This window comes from Sylvia atricapilla, chromosome 1 (assembly GCF_009819655.1).
Source record: "Sylvia atricapilla isolate bSylAtr1 chromosome 1, bSylAtr1.pri, whole genome shotgun sequence".
Taxonomy (NCBI): Eukaryota; Metazoa; Chordata; class Aves; order Passeriformes; family Sylviidae; genus Sylvia; species Sylvia atricapilla.
The window spans coordinates 40,052,756-40,079,167 of record NC_089140.1 but is presented as its reverse complement, the minus strand read 5'-3'; the positions used below and the strand labels follow the sequence as shown (position 1 = coordinate 40,079,167).

Genomic DNA, 26,412 nt, shown 5'->3' with positions numbered 1-26,412 from the left:
CTCATCCTATTTCTTCTGTTTAAAGTCCTGCTTTTATTCAGGCCACTGCCAGAAATCTGCCCAATGTCTGAGAACATAAATAAAAGAAAAGTTATTTTAGGCAATAAATTCCAAAAAAACTTAGAAAGCAAAAGCATTCTTTGAATGGTAAAATAAAACTATGTTTTTCCACATTATACACTTTATGTACATTTCCTACATATTAAAACCATAGCATTCAGAAGTTCTTTTTGCAAACATTAGCTGTGTCTCCCTAAAATAACTTCTGAAAAGTGTGACAGTCTACAGACATAGGTGAGATTACATCTCAAGCCACAACTTTGCAGTGCTTTATTTTCACCAACTTCATGAGCATTCCATTACAGAAAGGAGTATGGGACATTTCTGTCACCAGGAAACAAAGCAGGACCTGTATCTAGCCTGGCATGCAAATGCAACAATAAATTTTTGATTTTGTGCTTCAAAAAGGACTATTTAAACATCCCTGAAATATGTTGTTGATCTGAAAGCTTGAATGGCATATTTAGTGTATACTGAAGAGGAGGAAAAAGAAGACTAACTAGAACCTCCTTGAGAGATTCTAGATCACAATTAGAAAACTATGAAGTGTACAATATTATAAGTGATAAAAGAAATACAAGGAAATCCTGAACCTGAATATCAGAAGCCCCCTCAAAAAAGGCATGACTGACTTAAAGAAACATTTTTTAAAACTTAGTTTAGGAAAAAGGTAAGAAGACAGATCTCTTAATATCATAATTAAAGTTCCAAATTCCCTACAACAATTTCAATTCCTTCCCAAAACCTAAAATAAATACTAAGAGAAAAATCTGTTTACTCCATCCAAGGGAAATTTTCATGCACAGGTCTTCTACATTATCTTTCTCAAAATTTCTTATATAGAACTTCCTTTCCTACTCATCCCATCAGAATGACTACCTTCCCTAATTTCCATGATTCCTTTCAAATCCTTTACTAGTATCCCCCTCAAATCTAGGATACAGCAGGTAAACTGCTTTTCTTGTGCCCTGATCATAAATTTGAAGCCTCATCCATACCTCCAAAGCTCTGTACAGTTCTAGCATTCCTTGATCCTCCCCTTTCCTATCTCCTGACCAGCTCTGCAGCTCTTGATTGCTCATCCAAAACACCTCTCGCCTTCTGTGACATTGTTTCACTTCCTGTAGAGGTGTCCATCCTGATTTGAGACAGCAAATGTTCCACGAGCTCTTTTCTGCAGGACTGTTAAAAATATAATTCAGAGGGATAACAATACAACACAAGTGTTTTATGGCCTTTCAATACTGTAGCCTTTACTCCCTTTTTAGGCATCAGACCTTTAACTAAAACACTCTCCAGTGCACAAATCTCCCTTCTCTTTTTCTATGCAGCACCATAGGAACAACTACTGGAAAGCAATTACAACAGCAACAAAACAAACTTTGGGAGTGGGAGAGAGAGGGATTATTTTTTGTCGTTGTTATAAAAAGGACCTGCAAAATAATGTACAAGAACACAGTTTTATTCAGCAACAGACAACATCGTCTTTACTATAAAAAGAAACACTTGGGCACTGTCATTGTTGTTACCTCAGGACCCATTAACTACTACATCAAAGAGTAAGTGCTACAGGGACGACTCACTCAGTCTGAGCTAAGTAATCTTTAGAACTACTGCTCTACATGGAAAAAGAAGCTTAAAATGTTTTCAGCCCAAAACAGGATGAAAATTTGAGATTTCATTGTTTTCAGAAAACAATGAAGAACACCTATACCAAAAAGCATGAAGAACACTTAGAATACCACATCTTGTTCAAAGTGTGTGTATTTGCCAAACTATATTTCAACTTTGTGCTCCCTTATTGCCTGATAAGACCTGTGATTCCTGCCCCTTTTTCTTCTTTTTGACTGGTTCTGCTGAGTCGTAACACTCTACACAAAGATATGTACAACAGGTATAGGTCTCCATCATACAGGAGATAAAAACTACGACTCTCATTATCTACTGTCTCATTAAACCAAAGCATATTAAGCAAAACCACAACTCCTATTCTGATTTCCATTTAGTATTAATTCCTGTTGAGCTTCATTTCAATTTCTGGGATTTGGATAAGCAATTTTCTTTGGAAAATACACTTGTCAACTTCATGTGTTATCTAAAGAATGGACAGAAGCTTCCCCCTATGATGTTATGCTTTGGAATACAAGGAGAATATATTGCTTTTAGGCTGCCTGAATGCTCACTGTTTATTGTACTTCTGAATACAAAGTAGCAACTTTTTGACCAAGCTAAGTTTTATTTTCCACTGCTGAACCTAATGGTACCTATACAACACATTCTGACTTCAATAGTTGAAAAATAACCTTCTTTTCTGTGTGAAACTAACCCCAGGGTAGTATTAATAATTCATATACAACATAAATATTTATACACAGGCAATGGGAATATAGCATGACCTCTTAAAAGTATTAGGATTTATTTACACTAAGTGCTAACTGTGTAACTGTTGAATACAGTATCTAATAGGGATTTATAATGCAAAATTGCAGAGCAACTACTTCATACAGGCATACTTGTTAAGGACAGGCAGCTAAAATAACAGCTACTGTGAGTCACATGAGCTGCCACTGCTCTGTCCACCTACGCCACAGCAACACCTCAATGTAACACTGCACCCGTAGGTTATCATCACAGTCAATCGAATGAAGGCAAAAAACCCCTTACAGAATCCCAAGTTTGAGCTCACTCGCTGATAATAAGAATGACTGACACAGAAGAATCAAAATGTGTCAACTGGGAAAGAAAACCATGGGATCAGCAAACACTATATATAACTTCTGAGAAAAGGTATTAGTCAGTGGCTAGAACATTACCCTTGTCCTTTCGTTGGGAGAAGAACTTGACCATGCCTCCACCACTATGGGCATTCACCTCACACGGTTCCCTAAAGACTGATCTAAATACCATGAATACCCCAAGATCAGTAGGTACAGGCAAGGCTGAATTTCTGTATTTTTACAGTTTGCAGCAATCTTACCTCACCAGGACCCTAGGACACAAAACCAGCTATTCAGCTAACACTGTAGATCGTACTAGTGGAGGAGTGGAAATAAATAGAGCGTATAAAAGGCATACACATCAATGCTAGCATCGCTCCTGAAAAAAAAGTTTGGAGAAATTACGACAGAGAAGAGACTTTTAAACTTTCCTCATCAGTGGGCAAAGAATTTCCAGGTACAGAAGTCAAACAAAGACAGCAACAGTGATTCAGTTTTAATGGTCAGTTTGTCAGGGAGTTAGTAATATGAATAAAGGGTAGAAATAACTGATGATTCTGATGATTAATTTCAAGTTCAACTCTTCCAACAATCCAAGAAATGATACAAAAGGACAAAGGCAATTATTTGTTTCTTTCCTTATATACAGTTAAAGTATTCCCATTCTGCAGATGTTAAAACACATGAATCCAGTCTGGAAGAATAGTTTTCCTCCTAAAACCGGATTATCAACTGAATACCATAATATAATAATTGTATCTCACCATAAGAGCTGTGAAAGAAGCAATCCTACCATTCAACTTCCAGCAGTTAGCTTGAGGAGTGCTCTTCATGGATATTACTACCATGTACTACAATAATCTGAAAACACATATGCTCTATTTAAACTAGCACTTGTTAAGAACATATCCTTAATCTGAGCTATGTTAATATATCTATGCTGGACAAGGAAATCAATTTGAAATTCAAGATCTTAGCTGAAAACCAATAAAATCTGTAACTTGAGAGAAGTAAACTGAAAGACTGGACAAAACACAGGTAACCTCTTGAGGTTCTCATCTGTGAGCTCTGAATTACCAAGATCACTTTAATATCTATACATAAAAATCTCTACCAGGTAAGAGAATCAAAATCAAGACAGGGCTTGTAAAATACGGCAACCTGGCTGAAATTGATATTCATTAGAGTACTCTTTGCATGAATAGGAGCATTTGGACTCTGTGGTCTTTATCAGAGCCCCAGCTGGTAATGGTTGAAGGTTAATGCCTTACCCCATTCTGTTCAATTTTCTGTCCTAATTAGTCCTCTAAATCTATAGCTGTGAGCACCAAGTGTCTGTGCTCAAAAGAAACTAATTAATGCTAGCAAATTAGATCAAGTCCAAAGATCCAACAGCCAAACTCTTAAATGCTCCTTGTTAATAGGAAGTGTAGCTGTCAATAACTGCTGTTGGTGGCTATAATGAGGCCTCTTTCTTTCACTGAAAGTGATTTCATTTCTCTTTGTCCCTGTAAAAGCTGTTCCATTCCCTAATAAATAAAAAAATTAAAAAAATAAAAACCCCTACACAACTAAGTTGCAGTGGTAAAGCTAGCAGTCTGACCCATTTCTTGTCATCAGCTGGGTTGAAATTACATGGATGGGGGAAGAACAAAAATAATCAAAAAAGGCAAGTCCTCCCCCAGAACATTTTCTTCGAAGTCCTAAAAACTAGTCAGAAAACTGAAATTTCTATTACCAAGCAAGACAATATGCCCTCATATTTCTTTTCAATAAATTAGCTTAGAGTAGTTAATGCTGTTATTGTTCACTCAAACAAACAAACGAACAGACAAACTTGCACAAATCTAGAATCTCATTTCTTCAAATTGTAATTTAAATATAGCTGTTCTCTCTGCCCAGTTTGTTGGAGCAAAGCTTAATATACCATAATCCCTCTAGAGATTGTATTAATTCACATAGGTAAATGTGATGAGAGTAAATGTTCATTTGAAATATATAGCATTGAATAATTGAATATTTTTCCAAAATAAAAGCTACTGTATGCAAACATGAACATCATATAAAAATTCAGCATCTTACTCTCAAAGAACACTAGCCAGAAAAAAAGCTCATAGCAATTTACTACCAGTACCAAATGTAACCGTACATTATTAAAACATCTAAAATAATTTAAATAACTGACAACTGCACAACACATACAACATAATGTAATATCAACAGTTTCATATAGGGTTGCACACAATATTACTATAATATACTTTAATATTCAGATAATAAATACTGCAACAGTTTCCCTCCATTTCCCACCTGCAGTTTTGTTGCTGAATTGAAACTATGTTCTCAAATTATAATAACCTTCCTCTCACAAAAATGGAGTTGCAGATAATAGTGCAGCATTTTTTCTTCATCTTCCTAAGAGAAGGCTATTGTGGTCAAAAACAATCTGATTCTTCCACTGTAACCTCTCAGGCTTTCCACCAAACTCTGAATAATATGGATATAAGCAAATGTAAGCAATTCCTGGTCACAGCAGCCCGATTTAAAAATGGTACCAGCAGCTGTGATGTTAACTCATTGATTTTTATCAGTTACTTGATCTTTTTGCTTTGGTCAATTAGAAGATCACTGTGTTCCCAGATATTCCTAGGAGATGTGAACTTGAAAAAAAAATTTTAAGGACTACATTTTCCCATGATGCCAACTGGATGAGTAAAGTTCAGCTGTAAATGGTGATTTTAGTTTTAATTTGCTATAAAACAAGAACATTCATCAAAATTTTTAAGTAGAGCTGTCATGTAATTTCCCTCAACTATCTGTCCTGGCATCTTCTGATGTCAGAACTCTAGGTACTAACAGGTTAATCCTCTCTCAGCATTCAGCAAGGGCTGGCAATAATTAACTGAACTCCATCTGCAATACCAAGGAAAGTGAGCAACATCAAGCGAAACTTGCTAAGGATTTCACACATTTCATTATCTGCATTTCTGATAGGAAAGTATAAAAAAAAAAAGAAATGTTTTTTTCTAAGAAGGAATACCTAAAGGTGTGCTTGGGCATTTAAATGTACAGCACCACACGTAGTTCAATCAGAAATTTCTTTCGATTTATGGACCTTGCTATGTCAGGTGTAAGGGTCATGGTCTAGAGCAGGTGGCCCCTACGGGGACAGAGATAATGTCAGTGACAGGACTGTTGAGTAAGTGCACATTATCAAAACTCCGGATGACACTGGTCATGCTCAACTGTAGAGAAGCCTGCAGTAGTGTTGCATCCCATCATCTTCACTAAGTATCAACATGAGCCCTGAGGAGGAGAGGGCTAATGGGAAATCTGGAGAACGGGAGGAGGGTGGTTGCTTGGAAATGTCCTTTTCCAGCCACACTTCCCAAACCATTTTTAAAGCCCTGCCAAGTATCACGAGATTTTTTTCAGCAATGTAACTCCAGTTGCTTTAATTACACAGCTCCTACAGACAACAGAACCAACACAACAGTGTCCTTCAGTGAAGGTCCTCAACTGAACACAAGTAGAAATACCTTCCTTGTGTCTCCCTCATAAAAATTTTAAAATAGAAATAATTTTTTAAAAGGACAGAATAAATTGTCATCTAGATCAAATGGATGTCTCCCACAATACACTTAAAATAAGAAATGGCTACATTTAATTCACCATCTTTCTAATGGCAGAACCAGGCTGAGTTGAACTATCTGTCCCTGCAGTCACCCTGAAAAGCAAATAGTTCTACTTCCTATTTGAATCCTTCTGCCTTATAAAATAGTCTCAGTTACAGAATGTGTGTCTGCAGGTCCCTCTTCATGACCTTAAAGGCCCAAATCCAGATGATGTGACAGTAACAGACAACAAAACTCAGAGGAAAGAATTTCAGAACTTAAGCCCCTTGTCTCTGGAGCAATTTGTTCTTTTCCCAGACAAAAAAAAAAAGTTGTGAGATTTTGGAAGGTGGGCAGAACCCCTTTACAATACAACAAATTTACAAAATGTCTACAATAAATACAATACAGAATTAATTTAATGAATGACTCTGTGACTCAGTAATGACTTTTTGGGATCTCAATTCAAGACAACTTCTTCAGAGTCTAAACCCACAACACCTCAAAGTCACTCAGCTGTTTCTGTTTTCCAAGCCAAGTAACCCAAATTTAAACCAAATTAAGCTGACAGTCCAAGTTTGCATATTTCTGTTACCAAAAAAAACCCCGTCAAGTTCAGTTTCAGAATCTGTAACTTTGGACAGCAGAGTAAGTGCTCTCAAGAAATCTGACAAACTTTTCTGTAAAAATGATCAAGAATCAACCACAGCTCTTGCAGTTTCTTCCGTGACTGTCTCTAGTTTTAGAGCATGGAAAGCAAAGGCCAGCTGGATGAAACCACACAATTTTTGATGTCTAAAGGTCACCATTATGATGAAAAATGCTAACTCCAGGTTCCTGAAATTTGCTATGATTTTGCTTTGAAGACACTTATTCATATATTTAAATTTTATAGCTAGAAATTAAAGCAAAACAAGAAAACAGTTTGCTTAAGGAATTATTTCATAAAAGTAATAAGCGAGGCAATGACTAAGAAATGATCCTTTTAGTTACTTAGGTTTGAAATGCGAGGACATCCTGATACAGAAATATATAATTTAATGTTATTTTAGGCAAACTCATGCTAGTTCATAAAAATACAGTGAAATGTTCCTGTATGCCAATGTTTTTGGGGATTTTCATTTGCTTGTTTTTTGACACTTTCGCCCACAATTTCCCATACACACATATAGTACATGGATATGAACACAGTAAAGCATATTTACATAATGGTCACAGAAAATTAACTAGTGTTTCCCAGAAAGCATGTGAACAGAATTACTGCCCAAGTTAACAAAATTACTAATACATCCATTTTCACTGAAAAAAGTACTTGAAAATCTTAAATCACACAAAAATCATTCTGAAACTGAGAGCTACAAAATTCTTTAGAAACGTGCAGTACACACAAGAACTTATACTGGAACAATCTGGAAAAAAAAGTTGTAAGCAAATTTTAATAATCTAAGTAAAATGAAATACGACCAGACACAATACTGAATTGCTCTTAAAAATTATCAGGTGGATATACTTTCCATGGTTATTTCTTCCCTAAGCCATTTTGGGAGACTAGCAACCAAGCACAGCAATGAGTCACCCATTCCAACCGTGCACTAGGGTAGCCGATCACTTCTTAAGTTAACAAATCTTTTATTTTTTATTTATTTTCATAACGCTTGGGGTTTCTTTTCCCTGGACAGCTCTGGAACACGTGCTAGCCAGGCTGTCATTACTTGCATTATTAGCTCTGATAAGCACACAGCTCTAGGTGGTATAGCTGCAGGCTAAGGTACCAGGCTGGGTACAGATGGACCCCTGTGCTCATGCAGAGCACTATTGAATGTATAGGGGCTCCCCATAGGGACACGTGTGAACCCAGCCTGGGCAAGCCAATTGTAAGGGCTCTTACTTGTGGAATAGCTTTATTTCCTACACTACTGATGCATTCATCACAATTTCCTAAAGACAAAAAGAAACAGAGGTCTACTAATAGGAGTTTCTGAAACATGAACTTAACATAAAGCCGAAAAATCCTACATTGAGAGCAAGTTAAATGAGTATCTCTGCCCTCAGTGTAAACAACTCCATTTCATGCATGTGTGTACACTCCACAGCACACAAACCGAGTCACAAGAGCTTTGATTACTTAATTACACAGCTTATGTTCATAGCTTATAATTGTTTACAGCATAAAAAATCATAGCCTATTTACTCTGATTAACACCTATCCCTGTGTACTAACAAGACAAATTTATTCCAGGAATAATCTTACAATGGATTTATGAGATGGTAAATCTACTGATGACAAAACTGCTTAAGCTTCATTTCCCATGGTTTGGTGTCTCCCCTCCGCCCAGATGAAAAGGTGAACAATAACTGAAGCTCTGCTACCACCTTTTTATTTTAATAGAGATATTAATGTGGGGTTTTGCTCACCTATTTGATTAAAAAAAATGTTTCAGAAATACTCAGTTTCCACTTCTAACTTTCACACAATTTGATCAAAGCTGGCTTATAGGTGACAGAGAAATGACAGGGAGATAGATGTATCCACAAACCTTGTTTTCCTAAAGATACAAAACTAAAGTCTGTATAGGAGAAAGAAGAAAGAAATTATAATTTTGCCTAGCATCACAGGAAGAAAAAACAGAACATTTGGCTTTAAAATTTATGGAAGGAAAAATATGGAGAAGCTGCAAGGCAATGGTCCACAGGTCACAGTTCAATATCCTCCAATATTGGTTCTGCCACAGAAAATGGAATTGCTGAAACCAAAGTCCTTATGTTATACAAAGTTCAGAGGAGAAAAATACATATACATACTCCCTCTGGTTAACCTCAAACAATGTTATACAAATAGCAAGCTCTCAAAATATTTTTAACCAACATCATCTTCCAAATGACCCACACTACTGCAATTGTTTTTCATTTTTTTTTTTCCCAACAGGTATAGAGTTCAAAGTAAAAATGATTCAACTTTGTTCAAACGAAAAATAAATCAGTTAAGTCCTTCTGGCAGCACTGAAAGGTACCTGTTACATGATGTCACTTTCCTTTGGCAGATATTACTGTAACACTACATTTTTCTATTTTTTGGAGAACCTCTAAAACCAGCTGCTCAAAAATACACTGGTCCACTTTACCTAGACATGACTCTAGTCATAGAGTGCCCTAGTGATAAAACCCTAGAAACTTCCTTTGAAGTTTCTTAAAGAACAGAAAAACAGAAAAAGCCACACGCCATTGGGGAAACAATTGTTCTTCCTGCCATGGCAAAAGTCAGTGAAATAATTCAGGAAAAACAATATGGCAACAAACTAAAATACACCCCTTTGTAAATACTGTTGGAAGATGCACAGAAGACACAGATGCAGATTTGAAGAAACAAGTGTGAAAACAAGTTACACAGCGTGGGAGTTTTGCTATACAGTTGAGTGAAAGTACAGAAGTTTTTAACTTCTCACACCTTGTGGTATTTGCATTTCAAAAATGAAAGGCACTTCACTTTTTTTGAGCCACTGAAGGAAAGATGTACTGGAGAAGATCTATTCTCAACAGGAAGTGGATTCTTGAATAAAAAGCAATGCATTATGGAAAAACTGGGCAAATGTAGCTACTTACGGAGTGGCTGCTTTGACTGGAATAAAAAAGGGATTCCAGACTAAGGCTACAGAGAGAGCACTGCACATGAAACTCTTCCTTGCACCACTAAGGGGTGAGCTATTGCAGCAAAGTAGTTGGAGCCAGGAGTGCATATGATGACATTAATGCCATAACTTGACAAAAACAAGCACTTCCAACAGTGGCATCTTTACCAGACTTTGTAATGAGATGGGGAGGGGCCACAAAAATCCCTGGCACCACAGAGAGGTTCATTCTCTGGATAACTTGTGGCAAAGAGCTTAAAAGAGTTGTCTTTTCTAAAAAAAAAAGTGTCAGGTTTGACAAGTGCTCCAAATCCACTGACCTTTTCGATGATGACAAGTGGCTGCAAGTAGTTTGCTACCTAGCAGGAATTTCCAAAACCTAACACTCAATGTGTTCCTCCAAGGTGAAGGTGTCATTTTAACAATGAGTAAGAAAGTAACTCCTTTGCAAAAGAAACTCGTGTTTTGGCGAAAGCATTTTGAAAACAGGTATTTGGATATGTTCACTTAATTATGTAATTTTTGGTTTGTTTTCGTTGGTGAACAAAATGTGTGTCACCTACAAAAACCTCCTGTATCTGTACACTTTAAAAGAATATAAACAGAACTTTCCAATCTGTTGAAAGAAAATCTTCCCAAGGAGAATTTTAGAGGGTTGAAAACACCGACACGCAACAGCTTCTTGTTAGTTTGGAAGGAACACTGATTGACATCAGGGGAGAAGATGATTTATCAGCCCAATTTCAAGCTAAACATTTGCAAATGAATGATAGAACTGAAAAATGGGCATAATTAAGTAAAATTTAGTAAGTGCAAGCAACTATGTACTTCTTCCATGGGGAGCCATGGGTCTCTGTAGGTATCTTTTCCAGGCATAACACCCTTAAAGATCAAGTGTTAAAATAAAGTGAACTTAGAGCCAGATATTCAAATTCCTATTATCACAGTGGTAAAGATTTTAAAAACTACAACGCGTGTTCAGTCACATAGATCTCAACAAAAAGTACTGGTTTTAATAGTCATCTTTTTAGATTTATAAATAGCTAAAAATATGTTAAAGTACTATTTATTTCATCTTTATCTCATCCTTTTAAAACTTCTATTTTTTTGTTTTATAATGTATATAACCTACAAGTACATAATTTATAAATGAATACACTTATGTTGGGATTGTGCAGTCAGAATTTTTTTTACTGATGAGGGGCATGAACAAAAGAAGTCTGAAAAGCACAGATCTGGATGACTGGAAGCAAAGTCCCTCTTACTGAAAGCTGACACTTGTACAGAATAATTCCCTGGCTGTTCATCCATTCTTACACCTCTATTCCAGCAGCATTCTTGGCTAACCTGAGTGTAAGTAGCTCTCAGCAGACATGGTGACACCACTTTAAAGAGTTATTGTCCAGTACTCTTCAAAAGAAAATTAAAGCAGAAGTGCACTGCATCGCCCTATTTCAACATCTATCTAGTAACATGTGTGTGTTTATGTGCATGGACCATTTCAATGCTGGGGCAAGGAAAGGATGCAGTAAGTTGGGAATATGTAAACAGATGCATTATGAGAGATGCCTTAACTGAAGGTTTGCATGAGGCAATTGAATTTATGTAAGTATTAAATACTTCATACAGAAACACAGTAACTCTTGCACTGCTCTGCCACCACCAGACTGAGTTGTGAAAAGTTTTGTATTAATCATACTAAATTCTACAGCCCTTGAGAACAAGTCATTTTGGAAAATACTCCACCAAGCAGCCAAAGCCCACACAGCAGATTTATATGCTTCAACACTGGTTTCACAGTGAACTGATAAGACAGAGATCACACATATTAATTCTCTGACTACATGATTTCAAAAACAAGGATTATATTCAGGGCACAAAAATGAGTACATCTGATCTCCTAATGAATATTTGACTCTTACCTTGCACCTTATCTGAACACAGCTCCTTGGCTCGATCCCTCATTATTTGTGGAATCAAAACATCTTTTTCTACATGTCTCAGCTTGGAGTTTTCTGCAAGAGTGAAAGAAAAGATAATTTTGAAAAGAAAAATTGTTACCTATACATCAGGAAAAGTCTATCTGAAAAAACAACATAGCACTGCTTATATAACATATACAGGAGTACACTAAAACTGTCACAAACAGCAGCAGAAAGTACCATGGAAAGACCACACACATCAAAAGGATGGAAAGTCCAAAATTTGCTCAGATACAAAAATGAGCATTATCCTGAGTATTTCTACTCTGTTTAATGTGCACTATGAACCAAAAATAAAGGAGCAAATTCTGGCAGCCCATTTGAATTCTGCCTCACTGAATAAAAAAAATCTGCATACAGACAGCACAGCAGTTAAATACTTTTATTTCTGGACACTACTATTTTTTTGTGCACATGATCTCTACATACTCTTTCCTTTACTGACATAAAGGTGAGAAATATAGCACTTACTAGAGCACAACTCAGAATTTGTATGGCTACGTGGAAGACCAGTTCTTCAGAAGAAATGAAGTCTCTTCAGCAGAGGATCTAGGATCTTTTTAATTGAGAAATCCGACTTGAAAAGAAGAAATGCTGCTGCCTGATTTCTGTACTTAAAAGTAAAGCTGTAGCTTGTTCTCAGTTATCTCCAGAATTCTCATGAGTACAGCTAGTGATTTATAATAAACACAAACCATTTTGAAAAAAAAAAAATACTGCTTTTCCAAATCCACTTTCTTCAAAATGAAGGGATGAGAATTTATCAAGAACAGCTTCTTATGTCTCAGTTTCTGAGTATAAAATCCTTTAAAGAACATTTGCTCAGAACACTGTATAGTCCAATCAATGCAGTTATATTAAATAACTGCAAGAAGTTAAAAGAAGTCTTCATCTAAAAGAAGTCTTCATCTTCAAACACACTATTTATTCATCTTTTGAAGCTGATATCATATTTCAGAATAGAATCAGTTGGGATGCTCACACTATGAAAATTCTACTGTCAGATAGAGTTATATTGGGTGACAATCATTTCAATTTGAAATTACTTATTAAAAAGAAAATGAGATGAAATCAAGAAAAAAGTAAAAGTGCAATGTATTGAAACTAAGAAAAGAAGCAGATTTTAAGTTACCTACAGCTTTCAAACACTATTTTTCAGAGCATTTTTGATTACTTCTCTATAAAAAACAACTGAAACCAACATCTGTCACTCTTCAGTCATCATCTTTTAAAGTTTACTAATGCTTAGAGGTTACATCGTGAGATTACACAGTATTTCAAACGTGATATTACTAGTGGAATCTGGAAACAACAGAGGATTACAATGAGCAATATACAGAATCTGAACTAAAGACATTTCTCCTCAAAAATATCCTTCTTCGCATTTCTACAGCAGGGAAAAAAGCCCTCTATTCTGTATATACAAGAAAAACACTAAAAACAAATAGCTCATGATTTCGATTTGCTTCCATATAAAAAATACTACGAATATCAGATCTCTACAAATATGTTGTTCTACAGATAAAATATTACAAATATCCTTCATTTTAACCTTCTGCAAAGTATCAGTGCAATTACTGTACCAAACACTTGGTACAGTACATAGGCTATAGACAAGACAAAGCTGTCAGAAAGCTTCCAAGCATGTTTTGTACGCAGGACAAATGAGTTCAGCTGAACGACATGGCAGGAACTGGCATTATCACTCTACGTGCCTTAGCTCCACTCACTCCAGTCAAAGCAAGCTGGCACTGCAGCCTTCCTGCCCTCTCCTCATCCCTATGATGCTCTTTTCCCTCTGCCCACACAGATAGGCTCAGCAGCCCTGTGGTGAACGAAAGGGAAAGTTAATTTCCTTTAAAGGTAAATAAATTTCCTGTTAGGCAATTTTTCAGCTAGGTAAATACCCTGATCTAGTTCACTGTATAACTCCAAAGCTGCCCATATGAGAGAATTCAGTGAGACGGGGACAGGAAGAAAGACTGAAGTATCATGAGTACCACTGGCTCAAATTACAGCCTAAACTTCTGCTCCTCACACTTTCTAAACTCAACTTGGCTGTAACTGGTGCTTGGAGGACACAGAATACAAATGCAGATACAGTTAAGCAAGTGGGCTGCCACCTGCCACCAAGAGGGAAGTTTTAACAGTCCTGCATTACCTTCACGCATTCCCATCACATCATCATTATTAGGCACCTAACTACCAGATCAAAACAGAAAACTAACTCAAATACATATTAAAAAGTGCTTCTCAGCTGATTTACACTTTGGAGTTATTACAGCTAATTATCTACTTCCCATAATTAACATCATAGAATATCCTGAGTTGGAAGGGACCCACAAGGACCATCAAGTCCAACACTTGGCTCTGCACAGGTTCACGTTTTATACCACAGTGTACATGGAAATGTAGCAGAGAGAAGTCTTTAGGGCCTGGGAAGAACAGCTGGGCTTCCCCTGCTGGCAAAGCTGGCCAGAAGCACCCACGATTTTCACAGTGACAAAGCACAGGGTTCCAGTGCAAGGATCAGCAACCCTGCTACTGACAAAGAGGACAAGTCGGTAGGAATACAACTAAAGGCTAGAAAGAAAACAGGACACAGGGCCAGCTGGAAAAAAATACAAGCAAGCAAAGAAAAACAAACCCCAAAAGAGAAGACCTCCCTGATAGCCCAGAACAGTCAAAAAAGATTGTCGGGTTTTCTCTGAGGTTAAACACCCAATCTTCTGTTTGATTATTCAAAAGAAAAGGAGCGTAAGACTGATAGCAAGGATAGCTCCACTGGTGTTAACACCAGAGCAACCAAACCATGACAGAACTGTGCTCCAGGCAAATTCCTTCTTTTTAGTCCCATGTTATCAAGTCTACAGAGACTGAAAATGCAGGAAGGAGAGGGCACATCAGGACACTGGGCAGCATCCAGTACGAGGAATGAGAAGAGAGCTACAACAGTAATTCAAAGGTAATTATACAACAGTATAAAGGAAATTACACTGAAGACTATTTATAAACTCATCTACAGATTTTAAAAGAATCTCTGTTGTGAAGTATCAGTTATAATATTTTAATTTTACAAATGTTTGTATTTACAGGATTTTGCTTTTGTATTTTTATTACAAAATATTTAGTGCTTAATAATGCTTGGACTTGACAGTGTTAAACCTAGCCTAAGTGACTCTATGAAAAGCCCAAGTAATTTTAATTATCTTATACTGTCTAAGTTTCAGGCTCTGGGTGCAACTACCTCTCCAAAAAGCTCAAATGCAGATATTCAGTTTGGGCAATACTGTATTTACCTGTGAGCTTTAACTGGAAATATTCAAGTACTGAATATTCTTCCTTTATTCTAAACTATCCACTGCATTACAATTACAGTGATTTTTCCTTCAACAACCTTAGAACACTTTACTGAAGTCAGTATGCCTAGCATTTATGCAAAATACTTTAGAAAAACAAGGTGGAAATATTAAAAATAGTATATACTACCGAACGCAAATGTTAACATGCAAAGTATCTGCATTTCCAATACTGATGTACAAGACGTGCAAGATCATCATCAATCCAAGCTATTTATCTCTGCAGTAACATAAATAGCAAGAACTTTCAAAGAACACCTCAGAAACAAGCCTTCATCAAAAAACATGACACGACCATGATGTAAAACCATCAACTCCTTTTGCCTTTTTTCAATTATATTACAGTTTCCAGAATAAAACTCCTTTTTTTTTTTGCTTTTGCAAGTTCACTATTCTGCACTAAAAAAGATAACTCTTACTCTAATAGCAGATTTGCTGTGGACTAGTCCTTACAGAAGAATCTGTATTTCAACAGTCTTATTTCCTTTTTATTTCATCATTATTCCCAGACAAGTAAGAAATAGATTTTCCTACAGTTTGCCTTCTGCATTTGAAAGCCGATACCTTTGGTTCCCACTTGCATCCTCCAATACTTTTCCTGGTCTTTTGAGTAGGCTGTTTGAGGAGATCACAGCCTTTTGCCACAAAGGGAACGACCACATTACCTCTCAGCTTCCAGAGGGCCAGACAAATCCTAGCAGCAGCTTTTTCTCCTCCCTCTGCCAGCCCAAACTAGGGCATTTTTGTCAGATCAATTTAATACTCTGAGATTTTACCCCTACCTTACTTTCTGATGAAATTTCCAAATACGATCAAATACCATACGAGGCACAGATGGATGAACAGAGCTAATCAAGTAAAGATTACAAAACACAGACTAAACGCCATTAATACTAAAAACTAAGTATTTTGTAAAAACATACACAGAAGTTAGACAGAAGTAAAACCAAATGCAGGCTTCCAGCAGTTACAGTTAAGTCATGAGTTCCTTGAAAATGTAAGTCAACAGGCAAGGAATCTGTGTGATAGAACTACTGAATGTATGTTTCCTAAGGACTCATCAGCAGATTCCAGAATGCTCCTCTTGGGGACAAGGAACAGATGTGAAGATGAAGAGCAGTTAAAGAAGTTACAACCTTGCAGGGGAAAAAAAAGAAAAAAAAAAAAAAAAGACAAAAGGAGAGAAAGCTAGAGAAAGGAGAATACCTTTGTGAAAGAGAAACTGTTTTCCATAGAGAGATTACTAAACTGGGAGATATCCCTATTCACCAAATCACCAAGAAACATTTATGATGTGGGTTTTTTTAACAAATAATATCTGTGGAGTTTGGCAAATCTCAGTGCTTAAGGGTCACTTGTTGCATACAGTATGTAAGGCACAAGACTAGAGTTGTGATAATAGCCTTCTGTGGTTGATCAAAACCCTCAGCTGCACAAGCTCTTCACTGCCATGGAAGGCGAAGGACCAGAGCTGGTCAGTTTCATAGTTTTCATTATTTTTGTAAAAATGACCAAACCCCAGAAAACTAATATACATCAATAGGAACGAGAACATCCCAACCAATAGAATACATCGAATTCACTCTGCATTGGAAGCCGGGAAAACAGATGACAAACACTTAGCTGACTTTCGAGCCTCTGACCAAAGGACCCAGGATGGCCTTGAGAACATGAGCACAGTGTAGAGCTGTGCTGCAGGCACCTTTAAGGGGAAGAGGAGAATGAAATACAAAGCTGCTTTACAGTCCTAGCAACAGAAGGGACTGTAGCAGCTTCTCATACTACTTAGAACACTATTACAAGAAGACAATACTAAGACAAAAGCTTTCCTAGAAGAGCGTCCTGAGAGAAGTCATATCATCTCCCCACTTCATTCAGCACAGCTGCTAACCGACTTGTTCACCCTTTACTCGTCCTTAACTTGGCAGTTAACAGCTCTGCTATCACCTCCTGCAAGACTTCAGGTAGCAGGGACACAGATTACTCAAGAAAGTTGAAATCTGCTCCATGCAGATACTTAAAGAAACCTCACACTTTCTCCCTCCAAGGGGAACTGAGTAGAGCAACTCCAGTAAGTCTTTTAACGTGCATTTCTTGTTATAAGACCCATAATTTGGAGTTCCTCATTTTTTTTATTTATCTACATTAAAAAAATGCTCAAAATAGTACCTGAAATACTATTGCTTTTTTTGTTAAAAATCACAGCATATATGAAGAACAGGGAAAGTTTTTGTAACTTTATACCATTTTAATTAGCAACTACCTCACGTTTTTCTTGATATCCCAGTTCTACCAACTTTCAAACATCAGTCAGTTCCTTACTAACAAAAATGCTGTAGAAAGTTCAGTCAAGATTCATGAATCCAAGTCAAAATACAACACTCCACAAAATACATAAATTTTACAAGTAATGACTTTAATTATTTTGGAAGATTGGTTGAAAACATGAAGGGAGCCATAAAGGGGACCTTCTTTTTATTACACCTTAATATCTTTTTCCTACCAGTTCCCATCAAAGGCAAGTAGTTGTGAGCAGACAGATTTCTAAGATATCTTTCTTTTTTAAGCTAAGAAATAAAACTTGAAAAAGTATCAATGAGAACTTTAGCACTAGGAATAGTAGTTACTAAAGCGAAAAGGGAAGAAAACCAAAGAGATACATGCAGAATTACCATTTTTTAATCTACATCACATTTTAAAAAATCTCCACTGCAAAGAAGCTGTTTTAATCTATGACAATACTACTAAAACTTGAATTTAACAGTCATTTTTTCCATATGCAGATCTATAATATACACTACACTTGAGATGGTTTGGAGAATGAATAAGAATGAATAATATAACTAACTTGCAAAATTGCATTGATTTAGAGGATTCAGTTATTCTTCATGTCACTTGGTAAAAATTGTTTCTGTGAAGTAAATATCCTATTTCATTAAAAAGTTTTGCTTTAAAGCAATTACCTATGAGCTAATTATAAAAATACACTGGAAAAGTAAACTTTTCTTAATAACAGAAGGTGCAGCACAGTGCCCACTGCTGCTTATTGGCAAACATTACTTTCATCTATCAGACTATTGGTTCTAGACATTAATATTTTTTACAAAAAAAAAAAAAAATCAGATCTATTTTACTGAACTTGTAACAGTGCTTTGAATAAGCAAATTAGAGCTTAGTACTCCTCCAGGAAAAGAATGCATTCAACTCAAAATTTTTATCTCCATTATTCTGCCTAGCTTATTCCCCTTGTATTAAATAAAAATTACCATTCTTAGGTTAATTCATGTGAATCATTTATGCATATGTGCATCATAAAACCTTACCCAAAAAGTCTGTATCATTGAATATATTATCAACTACTCAAAACATCTATTTGAAAACACTAAGTCACACATCAGAACAAATTCATTTAGAGATAGACCCATTAAAGTCATGGCAGAAAAAAAACAACTTATCTTCCTGAAATCTTAGGGCCTTTTCCTACAATTCTAATTTGATAAATCAATTAATACTTTAAGTATCCAATCCAATCCAAAGCCTTTGGGAGGGCTTCTGTGCCTTTACCGACAAGGAATTCATGAGGTCAAAGCTACAGAAAGATTTCAACATCTTGCTTTGTACACCTCAATCCTAAAAAAACCCTGCAGAATCCTGTTACAGGTAAAGAATTTTATCAGTCAAAGACACCCAGTGGGAACTGACAGATAATGGACCAGGATCAAACAAACACCTTTATACATACGTGAAATGCTGCTGAATTTGGTAATTTCATTTGCACATCGGTGTTTTCGTACAAACTGGAACCTTAAGTAGTGAGTTTCTACTGAGGTTTTAAAGTATAGAAGGACAATATGAAATGACAGAAGCGTTATAATCCAAGTGAAACTAGATCTGTGATACCCTGAAACCCTGATTTAAAAGCAAAAGAAACTTATCAATGCAGCTTTTCTATGCAGTATCCTTTCTTTTTTTTAAATGTATATGAATAAATTTACTTGTATTTAGAACGTTCCAGATTTTGAGATCTTTCTAATACTGACATCATTTTAAATTAAGATGGAGTACAGGGATGACAACACCAGGGAAAATTTCCAAAGCTTTAACTTCTCACCATTCTATCATCACCTCAAAGTCAATTTTCACCTTTTTCACTGGCTGAATTTGTTATCTTACATTTTGCTTTGGGGCTCATGTTCCTGCAATATGGCAGTACTGGATTACGAGAATGCTGTTTGCTGAAAGTGAACAATGGCTGTATCACAGCAAGTCGGTAATACCTAGAAAGAAAAGGAAAAGCAGACCTGACAAAGCACACTTTCTTGTTAATTACATGCAGATTGCAAATGCTCATACATCTAGTGAGTAATAAGTAAAGCCAAGCTGACACAAGGATATATTTTAACACTGCTGATCACACAGCAAATCCAGTTACAGGGCCTGAAAATTAATTACAGATTAGGACTTAATATTTACTGCTAGAAATAATGCAACTTCATTAACATGTAGCCTATACCATTGTTCAAGTATGACAGACCTGCCAGTTAGGAAAACTCAGGTTGTGAGCTACCTACAAAGGGAACACCTCAGCCCACCTCAAATCCCATCTGACAACAGATGGGAATTCCAGCAAAATGCAGAAAACACAGAGTGAGTAACAACCAGGGCTGAGGACTGACCAAGGATTAAATGAGCAGAGGCAGCCCTAATTCCACCATTGTAAAGCTTCTGAGCACTTTCACTTGTGCAAAATCCTCAACACAACTTTCTGTTACTTAAACAAAATACCATGCAGCAGGATTTCAGCATCAAATCCACATTCCAGGTTTTTTTCTGAGATGCCAAAATATACTAACAGCACAGACACAATTCAATTCCTACGCACAGGATAGCATTGCATGCTTTTTAAAAAGTCAAGCCCACACATCCGAGCACCTCTTGTCTGAAATCAGTCCCAAGTGTACAATCCCTGTTTCCTCTACACCCTTTTTAACTAACACGGAATGGTGTCCAAGAATTTATTGCTTACTTCCACTGGGAGTTAGAAACAGAGAAAGGTCCTGAAAAAACACCAACTATCTGAATTGTATAAACCAAACAGATCACATAAAATAGAGCTAAACAGTGGCATAAGAAACTGTGCAATAATTTGCACCAGAAACAAGAGATGACTAAGAGGCAAATCCAACATAGAAAGAGCAAAGTACCCAATACGGACGATGAAGGGATGCAGGAAACTCTAACAAACAACAAATCCCCCAGTTATTAGAAGAGGAGATGTTAACTACCTAAGATTTGCCACCATGCCCAATACCACTAATCAGCTGCTCCAGCACTATATAGTCCTCCTCACTAATTTTCAGAAGTATCTGACAATGTGTAATGAAAAACAACGTGTATCACAAATAAAAGTTTCATTACAGAGACAAATTGGCCCAAACTCCTTGAGAGCTTGAATATTTAGCTCTGCAGCCACTCCTTTCAAGATAACATTTACACCTTTCATTGTAAATAAAGAACATCACACACAAATGAAGAGCAAGGCTTATGAATAACAGGACCAAATATCCTTCTTCCTGCATTTTTTAAAAAAATTCTTTAACTGGAAGTGAGGATTAAGAGGCAAGTAAAAGGCAATGCCTACCTTTGACTTCTGTACCTGTGTAGTAAATGAACAATCAGTACATAAAATATAAATGACTGAACATCTTAGAAACTAACATCAGGGATATGATCAAAACACACCAGTGTTCTCTTAAGTTTCAGAGCATGGGGTGACAAGGCTAAAAGCTTTAAGTTACATTAACACAAGGATTGCAGATGTTATTCTGGAAACTTCTGTTATTAATCACAAAACTTACCTAAAAGAAGTTTAACTAAAAGTTGAAAAAGAACAGCTGAAAAGCAACTTTTTCTTTTACTTCTACATTTTCCCCTTTAAATTCAACATTGCTTTATCCCCCACTATTTTATCCTTTCTATCTTTTGAAGCTATAATTTCATTCTTTTCAGTGTATTCTTCTAGCTCTAGTCTTACTGCCCTTTCTACTTTGAAACAAGTCACATCCATTCTGGAAGTCCAATTTTCTCCATCCATTAATAAAACTGCTGCGGTATTTAACAACCTAGACTTTCACCTGACATGAAGAAATAGACACATTAAGAAGCTCGGGAAAAATATCAAATCAGTCTTCAGACCCTCTGCTTTTAAGTTCTGTGTCAAGGATAGGTACCAAAACCTGCATTTTCAATCTCAGCTATTGTCCATGACTCCACTTTACACATCTGTGAATCTTCAACTAGGGATCCAAACATCACCACCTGAAAATGACAGCTATAACCAAGTGCACATTAAAAATAAAATGAGCTTTCTCATAACCCATGGCCTCTACTACTAAAAACAGCACCCTACGTAGCTTTGGAACTGCTGCATACAAAAATCAGATTCAACGCTGGGCTGCAGCACATTCATTTTGGAGAAAGATAAAACAAAAGTTTTCCTAAACTGGGAGGAGGTGCTGACTCCCCCAAAGGCAGAGACCCTCCAGGAAGACCTGAACAAATGAAGGGCTGAACAATCACCAACCATGTGAAGTTTAACCCAGTTTAGCACCTGGGATGGAGCAATTCTGGATGTACAGACAGACTGGGGAAAAAGCATCTGGAGAGCAGCACTGCAAGAAAGGGACATGGAGGTCCTGGTGGATGGTGAGTTGAACGTGAGTCAGCAGTGCTCTGGCAGCCAGGAGGGCCAGCCTCTGGGGGCATCAGGGACAGCACCACAGCTGGGCAGGGGAGGGGACTGTCCTGCTCTGCTCCGCACTGGGGCAGCCTCACCTCCAGTGCTGTGTGTTTTGGGCACCACAATACAAGAAGGATATAAAACTTTAGAAGAGCTACAAACTCGGCAAGGGGCCTAAAGGAGAAAAAGGGCCTAGAACCACTCAAGGAGCAGCTAAGGTTGTTAGCCTGGAGACTGAAGGGAGACCTCACTGCAGTCTACAGCTTTCTCACAGGGGGAAAAGCAGAAGCTTTAAGCCGTTAGGGGAGGTTTTTTAAGCTGGATATTAGGAAAAGGTTTTCCACTCAGATGGTGGTGGCTGAGCACTAGAACAGGCCCTCCAGGGAAGTTCTCATGACACCAAGCCTGACAGAGCTCCAGAAGCATTTGGACAACACATTCAGGCACATGGTGTAATTCTTGGGGAAGTCGTGTTCAGGGCCAAGAATTGGACTAGATGATCTTTGTGTGTCTATTCCAGCTCAGGAATAGAGCAATAATCTGTGATTTTATGAACATAAAATCTAGTGAACATGTTCACTACCAATTTATTTATTGGATATTATCACCTAATGACACGAGCACAGTTTCTTCCCAAACTGTGGCTATCACAAAACTCCTCCCATACAAACCACGATGTAATTCACAGGTCACAGGTTCTACAATCTGAGCTTCAGGAGGACTCCTTGGTAATTAATTCACTCCCTACTGCCTTTCAAAGCCATGAGAATACTTGTGCCTTTTGTGACCATAAAATGAAGGATCAGTCATGGTAACAATTTACAGAACTCTGATCCTCCCTCTTTTTTCTTGTATACGAGCCCAGAAGCAGTTAACAATGATGACATTAAAACCTACCACACCAGGGTATTTGGGTTAACACCTTACTAACACAGAAAGGGCAGCTCACACCTCTTGCAGCTATTGCTCCAGTTCCTCCACTGCCTCACTTAGACATCTCCACTTCTGGTTCATTCTGAGGTTTTCAACAGAGCTGTATAAGCCAGAAACTGATAGGGAGGGGGGGGAGGGAAGCAAAAGGTAGTGATAACAAGGTAGCAGATTTAGAGAGGTGTCAGTAAGCAATGTCACTGCTCAGGAGATGAATCTCTGTATTGGTGTCACGTAGCAGAGACCCAAAGTACACCCTTAGCAGTTCTACTACAGCTAACATACAAGATGGTTTGGGAGGGACAGATAATGTCACTATATAGATAAATTGGGAAGCAGAATGCCGATGACTTCAACATTTAGTGCAAGGCTTTTTGTTCTGCACTGAAATCACAATAGGTTGAATTGCTAAGATTAGAGCATGATGCTAATAACACCAAGGTTGTGGGTTTGATCCCAATAAGGACCATTTATTTAAGAGTCAAACTTGATGAACCTTGTGGGACCCTTACAACTCAGAATATTCTGTGAATCTGTGAATTAATAATGTAATAACTAGACTTTTCCCAAAGGAAAACAACAGGGAAGCGAAATTACACTGCAGATGAACATCCACCACTTGAAATACCGTGGTAAGTTTAATGACATTTTCTTAAACTTAGAACAGATCAATGCTTAGAGGGTACAATTAATAAACCCAGAACTTGACTACTCTGTGAACGCTTTGTTTGCAAGGTCTGGAGACCCAGGTCCAGAACAAGTTTCCGTTAGAAACAGAGAACCTGGCCTTGGCCAACATCCTGCGACTTCTGGAGAAGCAGCCACAGGCGGCAGGACCGAGGTGCACAGCCACGATCACCGCAGGTCACCACCACCTATGGGGAGACTTAACACCTTGCATTAGCTGTAGGGAATGGCCCTGTACGACACTAAGCCGAAGGGCACTTGTCTCGGGCACTCTGAGCGCAATGAGCAAACACTACATGGGTATAAAGGCCGGGGGCTTACACTCACTCCTGTGGGCACGTGTCTATAACCATTCGGACAAGATCTCGGCAGCACGAAGCCTCGCCTTATTTTGAGGCTTTATGAGGACCACATAACCTTGGTGCTTTGCCCTTAGGCTTGTTACACGGCCAGACAGGCTGCAGCAGGCACCCGCGGGCTCCCGGACTCCCCGGAGCTGCCCTCGGCCCGCCTCCTGCCGCTGGAGGTCACGGAAGCGGCGGCAAGGAGGGGAGGAGGGAGGCGGCGGCCGGAGCCCGGTGAGGGCGGCAGGGGCGTCCCAGCTCGCCGGGAACCCCGCGGAGGCCCGGCCGGAGTCGCCCAGGGTGGCCCTTCCCAGCACCCACGGGCGGTGCGCCGCAGCCCAGGCCGCTGCCCGCTCCGGCGGGTGCGAGGGGCCAGCGGAAAGCGACGGGGGTTTCCCACAGGAAGCCTTGGCGAGGCGAGCGGCGGCGGGGGAGAGGAGGGCGGGGGTGAAGTGAGTAGTCTGGGGAACGCTTTGCCGCCCCGCCGTCCTCCCTTCTTCCCTCCCTCTTTCCCTCCCTGCCGCCCGCCCGCCCCTACCTGCGGCGCCGGGGGGAGGCTCCATCTGCGGCCCCGCGCCGCGGCGGCAGCTGCGCGCACAGCGCGGCCCGGCCCTGCGCGCATGCGCGGCACCGCGCGGCCGCTCCTCCCCGCGCCGGGCGGGGGCCGGGGGCGGGAGCGCTGAGGGCCGAGGGCGCCCTGGGTCTGGGTGTGAGTGTCGGTGTGAGTGTGGGCGCCGCGGCGGGCCCGGGGCGGCACGCTGCGGTGAGCGGCGCCGGGGGACCGTGCGTGGGCTCATGCTGTGCCAATCACCGAGGGATCACAAAATCACAGACTGGGTCAGGTTGAAAAGGGACCGCAGTGAGTCATCTGGTCTAGCCTACCTGCACAAGTATGGTCATCCTAGGGGACTGTGTCCAGATCGTTCTGGAGTGTCTCCAGGGCGGGAGGCTCCACACCGTCTCTGGGCAACCCGTTCCCATGGTCACCCTCACAGTACAGAAGTTCTTCCTCGTGTTCAAGTGGAACTCCTCTGCATCAGATTCTGGATGTTGCCTCTTGGCCTGTTGTTTGGCAACACCAAGCGGAGCCCGTCCTCTTGGCACCCCCACTTTAGATATTTATATGCATTGATAAGGTCCCCTGTCAGGTGGTTCTTCTCGGTACTGAACAGGCCCAGCTCCTTCAGCCTTTCCTTGTAAGAGAGATGTCCAGTCCCCCGCTCATCCTCATTGCTCTTCTGGATCCAGCCCAGGAGGTCCGTGTCCCTCTTGTGCTGAGGAGCCCAGAATTGGCTCCCGACGGGTCTGGGTGCTGAGCCCCGGGCTCCTGGAGAGCCTCAGGGGATCTTGTGTGTGTGTCTGTGTGTATGCAGCCTCTAACAGGGACCGCTGTCACATCCTCCAGCCCTTGGCGTGCCCGGGGCTTCCACAGCAAGGACTTGAAGTGGCAGATGAGAATTTCATTGGTGGCTGTTTTTATCGATGAGTTGGTTTCTGACCATCAAAGGGCTTCCCAGTCAGCGGGCAAGAGGTCCTTTCTCACACCTCAGTGTCACTGGGACAGTGGTGCGGTTCATGGAGGAATCAGGAATTCTGGTGTCCCACCTGCAGCTCCTATTTAGGAGTCTGCAGTAAATTTCAATGACCAACATTTAGTTATTACCTGTGTGAGGCAGAATAACCACTTCGGGACACAAAACATGGAGTAAAAAAATAAATTTAAAAGTGATAAATTGTCAGAAATTGTCATACATTTAAAAAATAAGAACATGGTTGCCTAGAAATAAAGAGAAATGAGAAGCAAGGAGACATATCTGATACTTGGGACTTGTTTTAACAAATACAACCCAGAATTTTCGGAAGCCCTACCCTCTTTTCCTATCTTTAACATTTTAGACTGACAAGTTATAAGAAAGATCAGTCATTTTGTGCAGTAGCCTCTTACAGGAGGCTGCAAAAATTCTTTCAAATGTAGCATTTCTTCTGTTACCTGGCATTATTACTTTCTGTTCAGTGGAGAGGTGGGTTTTAAATATTACATTCTCAGGGAAGTGAGGAGCCCAGGAGCCTTCCTCAAGCCAGATAGACCTTGTATGCCTCTGGAACTTAATGAGCAGTCTAGAAAACTCAGTAGGAGGAATTTAGATAATATTATGTTATTATGTAAATGATTTTCCATCAAAGTTTTGAGTGCAGTTTGTTCCCCAGATTGACATTATTTTCCCCATACGAAAATTTAGTCTCTTTATTCTGAAATACATTGTTTCAACTTGAGGCCACACTAAGAGCCAAGTTCTTGGTGTTGATACATTCACAGAAATTAGTAGAGCGTGATGTAGGCAAAATCTTCCACA

The 26,412-nt window shown here is 39.0% G+C and overlaps 1 protein-coding gene across 1 annotated transcript in view; it reads right to left on the bottom strand.

The window, feature by feature from the left end:
- The window catches only part of CMC1 (C-X9-C motif containing 1), a 42,464-nt gene extending 17,756 nt beyond the window's left edge, over window positions 1-24,708 (bottom strand). Inside the window, exons 1-2 of the mRNA XM_066320142.1 lie at window positions 24,597-24,708; window positions 11,940-12,032 (exon numbers count right to left, since the gene is read on the bottom strand). Coding sequence (XP_066176239.1) covers window positions 11,940-12,032; window positions 24,597-24,621 — 118 coding nt within the window. The 5' untranslated portion in view covers window positions 24,622-24,708. The remainder of the gene's footprint in view (window positions 1-11,939; window positions 12,033-24,596) is intronic.
- Window positions 24,709-26,412: the final 1,704 nt, after the last annotated feature.